Source organism: Macaca thibetana, chromosome 4 (genome assembly GCF_024542745.1).
Source record: "Macaca thibetana thibetana isolate TM-01 chromosome 4, ASM2454274v1, whole genome shotgun sequence".
NCBI classification, from domain to species: Eukaryota; Metazoa; Chordata; class Mammalia; order Primates; family Cercopithecidae; genus Macaca; species Macaca thibetana.
The window spans coordinates 57,544,849-57,558,291 of record NC_065581.1 but is presented as its reverse complement, the minus strand read 5'-3'; the positions used below and the strand labels follow the sequence as shown (position 1 = coordinate 57,558,291).

General features: G+C 40.1%; 2 protein-coding genes across 6 annotated transcripts in view; one reads left to right on the top strand and one right to left on the bottom strand.

The window, feature by feature from the left end:
* Positions 1–13,443, top strand: part of DST (dystonin) — a 1,587,602-nt gene that overhangs the window by 1,189,235 nt on the left and 384,924 nt on the right. For 3 of the 5 annotated variants that reach the window (XM_050788765.1, XM_050788756.1, XM_050788755.1), the window contains exons 1-2: positions 10,304–10,458; positions 10,641–10,848. In XM_050788765.1, coding sequence (XP_050644722.1) covers positions 10,456–10,458; positions 10,641–10,848 — 211 coding nt within the window. In that variant the 5' untranslated portion in view covers positions 10,304–10,455. Of the gene's footprint in view, positions 1–10,303; positions 10,459–10,640; positions 10,849–13,443 lie in introns of those variants that run through there. The other 2 variants (XM_050788752.1, XM_050788754.1) reach the window with 1 other exon arrangement.
* Positions 1–13,443, bottom strand: part of ZNF451 (zinc finger protein 451) — a 376,340-nt gene that overhangs the window by 309,337 nt on the left and 53,560 nt on the right. The window lies entirely within an intron of this gene.

Sequence of the window (13,443 nt, the reverse complement as noted above, 5' to 3'; positions counted from 1 at the left end):
AAGCACCTTGTGCTTTTCTCACTTCTCATTCTGGGAGACTAATTGGATAACTCGAAGGTCCTAACATCTTCCCCCCTCAAACACTATCTTCTTTTCTTACCTGATTTGGAATAAGGTGTCAATAAGCAAGCAGTGAAATATATTCTCTTCTTCCCTGGATCTAGAATAATTCAAGGCAGCCTTAAAATGAGAAATGATGCTGGAGGAAGGAAGTAGCTGCCATGCTGATCCTGTTAGTGGGCTCTGTGTATGTGTGTGTGCGAGACACAGACGGACAGACCCTTGGGGCATTTTTAGCCTTTGTTGTGGCAGAGCTTTCTTTCTGAATTTCTACTCACATTTGACCAAGCTGCTGAAGCCAAGCTGCCAAGCCAATAAATTCACCCAACAGACATTCATCAGGGGCCCCCTCCTAAGACCTGGGATTCTGAAGTACATAAGAAACAGTTGCTACCCACACGGTGAGGTTTAATCTCAGTCTATACACTCTGGGGTAAGAGGTGTTCCTTTGTCTTTTTTTCAACTCACCTCAGGTTCTGACTCCCAGGTCTCCATGAGGCCGGGCCTGGTGCTCCCCATTTCCTTCACCTCGGAATTGTGTTAAGGTTCTTGGGTCCTGTAAGATGCATGCCAAGGTGTCAGGGAATGGGAGGGAACATTTGTGCCTCCAGGTTATGCGCATCTCAAAAGATTTAGGCTTGTGAAAAAGGTATTCTTGCAGGCTGTTTCTGCTTCCTGTCCTGCCATATAGCTTCCTCTAGGGGTAAAGCAAGGAAGGGACAGGTCCAGATCACCTCAGGAAAGAGAGATAAAATGAAATCTACTGTGGGCTTTAGTGCAGATATGGGGGCTTTGAGCCACACAGTTGTTCCAGATGGATCTCAGGTGTTCTAAGATGAGGATGTGCAACAGATGTCAGGGGAAATCCCATTATTAGTTAAGGACATTTGGAATGAACTTAGCATTTATTCTCGAGAGGAGGCTGTGGTTGGATTGGTTTGCCACTGTGCAATATGAATCATCGCACCTGAGCAGAATTTTCCACCAAACCAGCTCAGAGGGATCAGGCACTGATCCCTGGTTCCACTTGGGTGTGGCTTAAGGTAGCAACCGAATTGTTTGCATTTAATGTACATGGAACAGCCCTGCTTTCCTCAAAAGAGGGCAGTGGGAGTGCCAGGCACTTAAAGTTTCATAGACCTTGTTTCTGTACAATAATAAAAGTTTTTGTTTTTAATGAAAAAGTAATTCTTTCACTTAAGTACCTACTGTTTGAAGTGAAAGAGTAAGTGTGTAAAAGCTATTATCAAAAGCAATTTTCTGAAGTCTCATTAATGAAGACAGGTAATGAAAATGGAAGCATAAAGAAGGTATAAAGACATAACTTTGCTTATGTGTCAATAGGGAAGAACTGAATATCTATAATTGCTTTTTTATTTACACTAACATGGTTGTCTAAGTTTTTGTTGTCTCCAGTAACGGAGACAATGAATTTAAAAGAAAAAAACCTTCTGAATTACAAAAAGTTATGTATTGGAAAGATACAGGGACATCTCAAAGGAGGTTTAACAACCAAGCTTGGAGGGATAGATATGGAACTCATGGACTTTGTATCCCGAGAGCTGTTACTAAGGTGACCCAGTTGCAATAACTTCTAGTTTCTATATTTCCTGAAGTGACAATTATGTTGGCTTAATCATCTACCCTTGGATCAAACAAGTGTGAATAGACAACATCACCTAAGAGCTAAAATTTACTAATGCTTCCTACATGTTGACCAAGGGTAGGTATGGGAGCAAAAACCAGCAGGGAGTCATCAGCAGTAGTGATGGGTGGGTGGGTCCAGCTAGATTCGTGGGGATCGTGAGCCAGCATTTACATGAGTCATACAGCTTTCTTCCATTTCCTGGGCACTGGAAATGTTAACCAGGGTGTTTGGGGATACAGCAGAATGAAGTGAACACTTGGATGTCAGTAGAAACATAGAATTATCTATTTTTGTTTGTTGTCCATTTAACTGAAATATTTTGAAAGCTTTTTGTTTGTTTTATCCCCTCTTCTCCAGTTTTCATATTTTTAAAAATTTCATCTCCATTCTATCAATTATCACGATCCCTACCTCTCCTCCTCTATCTTTTCCTTTACTTTCTGAATACAGCAATGTCATCCATCACTTACTTCATGCTAGGGTCTCCAAAGTCATACGTCTCCAGGGGTCAGGTATCATACATGCAAGGACGGTGTCAGACTGGAAAGCACAGGTGTTTTACGTGTCCTTTCTTTAAAGGGAAAACCACTAGGGCCAGTATTCCACATCTGAATTTTCATGTGAAAATTGCCAATTTTTACGTGTTTGCTGTTAATTTGTTTTTAAAAATGAGTAGGCCAGCCATAGTGCATCTACAATGATGGCTGTATCAGCAGTGAACAGTTTTGGATAGGATACTCTTGGAAGAGTGAAGTGAGGGAGCTGGGGAACTGTATCTCCAGCCTGGCTTCTGAAGGGACTGTGGAGGCTCGACTTGATTTAGCCTCTCTCTCTTCATCAACTTTATACTGTGAGCCATATTTTTATGTATGTATTTATACTATTCCACCAAAATACATATTTTTAAGCCTAACAAGTGATGATAAGATGACTGATATTTAATTATAAATTGGCTATTTTGTCACTTCTGCTCTCCCAGTTAGATTTCAGGCCCTTCTAAGGAAGAAGCCTATGGGTACTTAAGACATGTTTTTAATTAACTGACATAAACATCCATTTAAACTATAAGATTAAGTATTTTCTAGTTAAATGTATGTTTTCAGTATTAGAGTTTGTCTTCCTAATGCATTTGTTTTGTGGGGCTATTTTTGGAGATATGTTTGCTTTTCTTTTAGGCAAGTTATTTAAAATGTTCTTCCTTTGGTTGGAAAAACTATTTGTAGATACTCAAATGTAAACTAGTTCTGATGTCTCTATTTCTATAATTTTCATATGATTGGGATTAGGTGGACTTGCAAAAAAAAGATGTCTGAAATTTTTTGAAAGTTTTTTTACATTTTTAGAAAAATTTCGTATTTTGATACTTTGCATAGTTTTTATTTTATATGTAATCTGTTTGGGGAGATTTATGGAGGTGTGGGAACACATAGGACCAAAGAATCTTTGAGTGGAAAGAGACCACAGAGTAAGCGAAGGCTTGGTCCCCTGGAATAGGAGAGTGCTTACTATACACAAAGCAGTCTGGGAGTACTATAGTTGTGCATTTTGAATGGTTTTTCTTTGATGTGAACTGATACCTGTCATTTCCATGCGTTGGCCCTAGTACTGAACCCAGAACAGGTCTAGTCTTTTTGGGATCCCCAAATATATGGTAATCTTTAGGGCTGTGAGTATATGTTCCCCTAGTGCCAAGGACCACATGTGGTCAAGAGCACAGGCTTTCGTGTCAAAAGGACCTATATGGAAATCCTGGCTGCACCTTGTACTGACAATGACTGTGGACAAGTTACTTAATATCCCTAACTGTGCATTTCTTTATTGGATTTCAGTGAGTAGTAAATAAAATACTTAGTGAAAATGCTTAAATTATAATCACCCAATAAATGAGGCATCTGGATAGAATATACTAAACTGAAAGAAAGGAAGAAGTCTTGCAGAATGTCTTAGTGCTGAGCCTTGATTATCTAGGATTCAAAGTGATATACCTATTGGGAACTGAAATTAATATGTTGAAGAGATATCTGCACTCCCATAGACATTGCAGCATTATTCATGATAGTTACGTTATGAAATCAACCTTCCTCTGTCCCATCAGCAAGCTTGGTGTCCAACTTGGTGTTACTTAGTACTAAGTAACACTAACCAGTGTACAATCATTATACCCTAGAAAGAATTTGTGTTCTAAATTCCAGTGTTCTTTCATAGGCTGATGAACTGGGCTTCTCTACCTAGAAAGCAACCTTTGACTTCCTTAACTCTGCCTGACACTGCTTCCCTTGAGTCAGAACTTAGCAGCAACCTGCTTCCTCTCCCTCTGATCCCCCTTCCTCTCACCTCCACCCAGGCTCTTCTGCCTCTTGGAGTTAAGGGTTCCTGCATATCTCCCCTAATAGAAGAGAGTGAGAACCAGCTAATGGCCTCACTACTAGACCCCCTCTCCCCTACTTACAACTTAAAGGTGGTTTCCAGGTAAGACTTAACTGAGAGCTATTTATTTGGTAAAAGATTTCATACCTTAGTTGTTCAACAAGTTTTGAAAATTATTAACTGAAGCAAGCACAAGTTGCCCCAAATTTACCATATCTCATTTTTTCTTCAAGGAGTTAAGCACATTTTCCTTAACTGTTTTCTCCTACGTCTATTTATTTGTGGTAGAGTTTATTTTCCTTGGGACCTCTAAAATCAGATAATGTGCTCTTGCTTTCTAACTTATTTCTAAGTAAAAAACTAGTCATATAATGATAGTTTTGGGCTATAACATATATTTTGATACAACATTGAGGAAGTTAGTATTTGTACCTACCTACCTAAGGGAATTTTAAAGAAAATTGTGTCTTTAATTTTCCTAATTTTGGAGAAAAAATTTTCTGTTTTTGTTCGTATATCAAAATTATGTGATACTGAACCTATCTTGTGTTCACTGTATTTTACATTATTAATAAATGAATAGCAGAGGAATTTCTTTTATATTTTTCTGTCTAGAATTATGCTTAGGACTAAGGCAAGCAGATTATCTTTCTTTGGTGACTTCTTGACACAGGCCACTGCTTCTAGTGCTTCTCTAAGTGTTTATGAAGAAATGTTACGAGAAATTTCTTAGATCAAAACTATCACTTTGTCCTTGCAACCTGTATATGTTGATTTTGTGAGCACAGGAATAGACTAAGCAACACTTAAACACAGCGCAAAAGACCTTGCTGTGTGCAGTGGCTCATGCTTGTTATCCCAGTACTTTGAGAGGCCAAGGCAGAAAGATCGCTTGAGGCCAGGAGTTTGAGAGCAGCCTGGTCAACATAGGGAAACCCCGTCTCTATAAAAATATTAAAAAATAAAATTAGCCTGGTGTGGTAGTATGTGCCTGTAGACCCAGCTACCCGAGAGGTTGAGGTGGGAGGATCTCTTGAGCCCAGGAGTTCAAGGCTGCAGTGAGCTATGATCATGTCTTTTTGCACTCCAGCCTGGGCAATGGATCAAGACCTTGTCTCTTAAAAAAAAAAACAAAAAACAAACAAACAAAAAAAAAACCTTGCTATTTCCCCCTCAATTCTTCATTTTGAAAAGATTCAGATTTATAGAAAAGTTGAAAGAGTAGACCAGTGAATACTTATTGTTAGCCTATTATCACATTTAATACTTTTCCTTGTTTTTATTGAAACAATAAAAATAAGTGCAGACATCTTGGGTTTCGTCAGCCTGCATCTCCTATGGATAAGGACACTTTTCTACATAACCACAATAGTATTATTGCACCTTAGAAAACTAACAATAATTTCCTAACATTGTCTAATAAACAATCCATGTTGCATGTTCAAATTTCCCCAGTTGTCCCCAAAAGACAGTTGTCCCCAAAATGTCTTTTTAGCTTTTAAAAAAGAGTCAACCCAGAATCCAACCAAGGTTCATGAATTAGTTGTGTCTCTTTTGTCCTTTTAGATCTAGAACAATTCTTCCTTTTTGGGTGTGTATGTTTTGTGTCATTGACCTTTTTGACGGATCTAGGACAGTTGTCTTGTAGAATGCTTCACAATCAGGATTTTTCTGTTTCCTTGTGTGCTTTCTATTTTTGGGTTTTTTTCTGGTGAATATTTTGAAATACACATACAGAAATGTGCTTAAGTTATAAATATGTGGGTTTGTGAAAGTTTACTTTTCAGCCTCTGGGATTTAAACTTTTGGCTACTTTGCAAACTCTTATCTCTGCACTTCTTTCTCCATTGCCTGTAGAGAATGCCTATTGCCAAGACAATTTCCTGGCACTTTCCTACAGATCAGGGTGCTAAGGCTGGGCAGCATTCAATTTAGGCAGTTGCATTGTACTTATCTCAGATCCCCCACTGGGGTTTCAGTTAAAGAAGGTATTGTTCAGTTCCCCTTCCGAAAATGTTATTATGTAATTATCCTGGCTTTAGGAGATTTGGGTTGTTTTTATACCATGTGAATGAATTGGCTATCAGGAAAGTCATTTTAAAGCTTTTGGTGATCTAATTCAATTGTTAAAACTGCTTTAATAACTAAATTGTAGAAGACACAACATAGCAGGTCCTTGAATAGTGTTTTGTTCAATGTCTTTTTGTTATAATGTTGATGAGAGAAAAAAAAAAAAATCAATTCCTGGCTGGGGCCACTGTCAGTGGAGTTCACACTTTTTCCCCATGCCAGCGTGGGTTTTCTCTGGATGCTGCAGTTTGCTCCCACATTCCAAGGATGTGCACATGAGGTTAATTGGTCCCATTCTGAGTGACTGTGGGCATAGATTATGATTGCACCCTGCCATGGGATGGTGTCCTGTCCGGGTGTGGTTCCTGCCTTGTGCCTTGAGCTGCTGGGATGGGTTCTGGCCACCCTTGATCCTGAACTGTAATAAGCAGGTTGGAAAAGGAACGCATGAATAAATGCAAATTATTGTAAAATAAAAATTTGTAAGGTCTACAATAATCTTACAAATGCATGACAATAAACGATGTGGTATGAAAGTGCTCAGTGGGTCTGCCATATTTGTGATTGGCTTTGAACTGCATGGCGGTAGGAGGTACTCCTTATATTTTTCATTTTGCAAACATTTATTCCTTGATTTAACCCCCCACCCCGATGACTGCCGTCATTTACTGATTTACCAAAAATTGGGTACATAATTATCTTATTTTGTATTAATCTTCTATAAATGTATGTATAACTCACATTTATTTCAGTGTTTAATATTAGAAGTGTTTTGGTCTTCTCTTAGAAGTTTTGTGATATTTTTATGACCAGAAATATTATTTGCTGTAGGAACTTAACTCTCACTTATATTAATTAGTCTATGTAAAATTGGTTTTATTATATGTCCTTAGACTTAAAGCAGCAGTTTCCAAGAACCCATTGATGATTTTAAGCGAGGATTTACTGTACAGGGTTTTTGGCTTGTAACCATCTAGTGCTTTTTTGGTTGCAGAGATTCAGTATCAGTCCAGAAGTAGCTCATGGTCATTTATGAAAAAGGCCAACTGTTAAAAAGTATTATGACCTAGGCCAGCTTTATCTTCACTACCCAAATTACTCTGCCCCCTACTCCACAGCTCTTTCATGTATCTCTTATTTTCAGCATACATGCCAAATGGGGATGACAAATGATGGTGTGAATTGGGGTCTTAACCTGGGGTCAGTGGGTCAGTGAATCCCATAAAATGATATGCAAAGTTTTGCATGTATTTACTCTTGTACTTTGTTCTGGAAAGAGGTTTTCATAGATTTCATTAACTTTTCAGGGGTGCCCATGAGCCCAGAAATGTTAAAAACACTGACTTAGTTACTTCTTCATAGAGTTGTCCATATTTTCTCTAACCCTTGACATAAAATCTTTTTACTTTTGGTAATCTTTTTATGTACTTGTATTGGATTAAAATATTATAAGGAATAAAATTAAATTCATTCAGAATCTTAGTCATCACCCAAAAATAATCGCTACTTACATATGGGTAACTATTACATGTATATGCACATGCACATATTTTAAGAAATCATTCTTGATGAATTGTTTCTTCTTTACTAAATATATAACAATAACATTTTTGTTTAATTGCTATAGAGTAGACTATGGTATCCATATAACTATATTTAAACAGTCTCCTATTGATGGACATAGCTCCCATATTTGTATTTTAATAGGAATCAAACCTTAGGCAACAGTAGTGGAATACTAGATAGGAACCTGGGGCTTTTGTTGATTACAGGAGCCCTCTTCCTTTGTCCTGCCTTTCCAAGCCCCACATCAAAGGTTAGACTCTGGCCTTTGGGTGAGAGAACATATTTGCTTTTCTTAAAACAAAAGGGAACTGTAGTTCCACACTCTTCTCTAGCCCCCAAGATAGTAACATGATTTGGCAAATCATTTCAAATCAATAAAGAATATAATAGGTTTTCTTTAGGATCAATCCACTTTAAAGCAGCTCCATTTAAATCTGTTCCCAATTTTCAGGGTTCAAATGGGCCTACTTTTGTATAGTTTACCTTATATTTTTAAAAAGTATTCATGAAAATTTTTGTGGGAAAAAATCCAATACTTTAATTGTTAAAACACTTGGATCATGTAGCCTGGGAGAGACTTTACCACATATAAATATGTATGATTTCCCTCAGTTTGTGTGTGTGTGTGGGGTCCATATTTTCCTATGATATAGTGCTGAAAGAAGTGTTGTTGATTGTCTTTTCCTCTTTTTCTCTCTTATCTGTTTACCAATGACACTACCAGATTAGAGGCTGCACCAGTCAACACCCATGGGTCCAGGGGTGGTAACTGTTCCCATCTGGCTATGAGTGATTAATGGTGTTTATGTCATGGCATAAATCACATTTCGTTGTTCAATCAGCTGAGACTCAGGCCATTAAAAAAATTTACTCTACAAAAATCAATAACCAGTGGGTTTTAGAAAGCAGTTCTTTAACAGTTATTCTCCAAATCTGTCTGTAAAGATAAATAATCAAATTACTATACTCACTAAAATAGTACAGGTAACAAGAAATATAATCTCACAGATAAAGGATGACCTTAAGTAAGGACAGATAGGAAGCCATTTTTAGGAAGATAGAAAGCGGCCAAAGAAACCCAATACACTCTTAAAAGTCTTTAAGAATGTCACCCTTTTATACAGAGCCAGCCAAAAACAAAATCTCAGAAAGCTCAAGATGGATTTTCAGAAAAGCATGGAAAATAAATTGGGTTGATAATAGCATGCTGTGACTGACCTAATGCCACTCACAACTCCCTATGGATTGTAGCTACAATACAGAAAATCAATTTTATTTACTTTTTGCCTCAAGTTTTCCTAATACCTTATTGTCATTAGAAAAATATACAGACTCTAAATAAATTAGTCAAGATGGTGAAATTTTATGGAAAGTTAAATGGAAGACAGCTTTTTTAGGGGGAAAGAATAGAGAGCTACATCTTACATACCTCACTTTGTGGGAATATTACGTGAACTTCTAAAAGAATGGGGTTTACACCTACTATGTGCCCACAAAAAAGAAAAATAAAATGAAATAATGGTGTTGACCATGCATAGCCACATGCCTAAACAGATTGAGATAAGGTTAGTAGTCCTGATGCAATTAGAGATTATTTCACGTGCCTTGGGTGAGTGTTTTGGGATGTGGCTCACATAGCCTGTTTGTGCTGCAGTTGCCACTGCTTTTGTGGGAAGCCCAGTGTTTTTGCTCAAATTGGAGCATGCCTCACTGATTTCTGCCTGTAACTTGCTTCTTGGGAATCCATGGCTGCAAGTTACATTTCAGGAATTCGAGTTATACCAGTTTTGCATCTTTACCATGAGTCTCAGCGAAGTAGAATTCTCAGTAGGAAAGTCAAGACTTCCTTTTGATGTGTTGTTATGTTTATAATTTTGCAGCAGAGATAGTCAACATCCTTGTTTCATTAGTAAGCCAGTGGCTCTCTAAATAATCACAAACACAACCCAACAAAGAAGGAAGGAATAACACCTTGTGCCTTTTCCCTCTATGGAAGATATAACACTTTTATGCAAGACATGACCCTGCAGATTTGCTCCAGCTAGATGAAGGGAGGACTAACCTTCAGGCCAAGTGCTTTGGTAAAAGCATCATGCTTCTCATTTCACAGTGTAATGACCAGGAGCTGAGAAGAGCTCTGTTTCCTGTCACTGAGCTGCATCATTCTCATTTACATTATTGGCAGCTGTTACTTTGCTGGAAGTTTAAATTACCTCAAGAACTCTAAACCGAGTTCAGATGTTTGTTTATTGGCACTGCCATAGGCTTCTGAAAACAGTCTTTTGTGTTCTCCCAGTCTTAAGAAAAGGCTCTTCTCAGAATCAGCCCTTCCTCCCTCCTTGCTCTTTTCTGGGAACCTGCTTCAGTCTCATGAAGAAAATTAAATAAAGAGGACAGGGGCTTAAAATCGGTCGGAACAGAGTCTCCAGTGGTGAGGTGACTTGAAGCGGAAAGGAGTTGGGACTCAACATCCTGCATTTGTGCTTTGTTTTCGAAACTTCGAGTTAGTTGCATTAATGAATTAACCAGCAGGCTAGCAATGGAAAATGTTTCTACTGTCCTGGTGGGGGAGCCAAATACTATAGATTTGTAACAGGAAGGCTGTTGATTCTGGCTTCATTGTTGGGCCAGTCATTTGTGAGCTGGTGGCCGGACCACAGGCCACACACTTCTTCCGTGCAAATCTTCATGTATTGGAACTGCCTGTGTATTGTTTTTACGATTGGAGACTTGGCCAAGAAAAGATGGTGAGCCCCGGGTTTCATTTTTTTGGTTTCTGTATATTCCCTCAGCTCTGAGGATGGTGCAGGATATGCCAGACCCAGTTTGGGGGCAGGGAGGGCGGCGGTGGTGATGGTGGGGATGTTTAAATCGATGAGCATATGTGAGTATTTTGCTGTTAATGCTTTTTCTGTGTCATTCTCTGTAGAGTTCCGGGAACGCGTCCTATCGCTGCTCTATGTCTTCCTCTGCGGATTTTTCCGATGAGGATGATTTCAGCCAGAAATCTGGCTCCGCATCCCCAGCTCCGGGAGACACCTTACCCTGGAATTTGCCTAAACATGAGAGGTCGAAAAGAAAGATTCAAGGGGGCTCAGTGCTGGACCCTGCCGAGAGGGCAGTGCTTCGGATAGCAGGTAAGAGCATCTGGGGAAGGGGATGGAGTGGGGGAAGAGAGTTGCGGAAATTCGCCCATCTGCTTCCTGGGGGGCCATAGCGGGAGCTGATGCACTGGGCAGGAATCTGTGCTCAAGGTGGGGGAGGATGATGACCATGTTTACTTTATGCCTTGTTTTACTGATAGAGCCATTTGCCCAGCCTGCTGGTGACTAAGCTGTTTGGCCCTGCCTTCTGGTTGGATGAATCGATTCCTTTGAAATGCAAGGAAATATTGCACTAAACTTTCCTATTTACTGCATTAGTTACCGTAACATTCTGAAAGTATTAGCTGCAGTGATTGCTAGTATATTTGCGGGAAGCTGGAAGTGAGCAGCCTTTATTTTCATTTTTGCCCAGGGGCAGTGAGCTACGCAGATTTAACTCAAGAAGATTCACGGTTTTCGGTACCCAGGATTGCAAAGCATATTCCAGCAACTTGGATGTTGTTTTTCTTTAAATGTAGCATCTCTGTCTGCATCATCGTATCCATAGCAGCTTTCTGTCCTTAGTGCTTTTGAGGGTTTGGCCATCACGCCTTCCTGATTAATTAATACATGAGATGTGCCAGTGTTTCTGTTCTGTGTTACCCGGTGTTGCCTTGCATTGGCCCTAAAAGCTGAACCAGAAGTGATGGCTTGTTTTACCCAGCTGAAAGCTGAGAACACTGTGGAAATCAACCTTCGAACCCCCGTGTGGTTTGTGTGTATGTGTCCTGTGCATGAGAGGTGCTTCCAGGGGTGGTTGTTCCTTTCTTCCCTCTCTCTCTCTCTCTCTCTCTCTCTCTCTCTCTCTATATATATATATATATATATATATTTTTTTTTTTTTTTCCATCTTGGAAATGGTAACAGGGAAGGATGGAGTGTGTCCTTGGGGACTTTCTTGCAAAGGCAGAAGGCCAGGTGTTCTTTAGGTTTGTTTCTGCATCCAGTGGTTCGGGCTTCCTTTCCTTCCCTCTCTACCACTCTTAACTCTGGAGGTCCCTTTCCACAGTTTTTTTTTTTTTGCCTCCTATACTATATTGCAAAGTTGGTACTTTCTTTTCCTCCAAGGGGGCTGGCGGGGACCAGCCCAGATTCCAGCCATCAAGGCAGCTGAGAACCCCCTTTTTGTCCTCCCAATGGGATTTTCTGATTACGGGAAAAACAAACAGTGCCTAGCCAGCCATTCTTTAGTCAGGGTTTCTGGGGCAACAGCCTTGAGCTGCTTCTGGTTTCCGCTGTGAGATGCTGGCTGGTCTCACCCAGGCCTTTGAAGAACAAGGGGTCGAGTGAGAAAGGAGAGGCGGAGGGAGGATGGAAGCTGTAAGAGTGAGCAGGGGTAGCCTTGGAGAGTCAAGGCAGACCAGAAAATGTTTAGTCACTGAGGCCTGCCTCCTTGCCCTGTTGAGAACTTTTCCGCAGGTCTGAGGCTCCAGCAAGACGAATGCCTATACAGATGACACTGCCCATACCAGATGTTTGACTCAGCAGAAAGGGAAGATAGATGAAAGAAGGGTGTGAATGAGAAGTTACTGGGGGCTGATGGCCCACTTAGGGCATCAAAATGGGATGCCTGTTCTATGTATTTTTTGGAAGGCAGAAGGTGCTTCTGGGCTGAGAGTTTTGGTAGTAGTGGCAGAGATGGATATTTTGCTTTCAGTAATGAAGGAGGGAGTTATGACAGAAGGACAGGGCAGGTATTTGTTAGGGGCAATGAGATTATATAAATTGGGAAAAACTCTACTGGGCAGGAAGTTATGAGAAATGTAACCATCAGTGTACACTGCAGGTGGGGAAGACATTGAAGAACTTGATGTTCTAATGGGATGCAGTGTACATGAAGGTGCTGATGCTGTTAGTAGACTGTGGAGTCATTGATGCAGGGGCCATCGCTTGTTAATTGTAAAATGTTTACTGAGTTTGTAGGGATAGCTGTGAAGTTGGTGGCAGTTGATGCACTGGGGACCTCAAAATTCCATTCTTTAAAATTTACAGGCCAGGCGTGGTGGCTCATGCCTGTAATCCCAGCACTTTGGGAGGCCGAGGTGGGCGGATCATGAGGTCAAGAGATCGAGACCATCCTGGCCAATATGGTGAAACCCCGTCTCTACTAAAAATACAAAAATTAGGTGGGCATGGTGGTGTGCGTCTATAGTCCCAGCTACCCGGGAGGCTGAGGCAGGAGAATTGCTTATACCCAGGAGGCAGAGGTTGCAGTGAGCTGAGATCCTGCCACTAAACTCCAGCCTGGTGATAGAGTGAGACTCTGTCTCAAAAAAAAAAAAAAAAACCAAAAAAACCCAAAAAACCAATTACATGAATTCTTCAAAACCAGAAAAAGATAAAATGAAACAACAAACAGTAGTGAAGCATATTATTTTATTTTATTTTGAGACAGATTTTCTCTCTCTCTGTCACCCAGGGTGGAGTACAGTGGTGCTGTCTCCAACCTCTGTCTAATGGGTTCAAGTGTTTCTCCTGCCTCAGCCTCCAAAGTAGCTGGGACCACAGGCATGCGCCACCATGCCCAGCTAATTTTTTTTTTTTTTCATTTTTAGTAGAGATGGGGTTTCACCACGTTGGCCAGGCTGG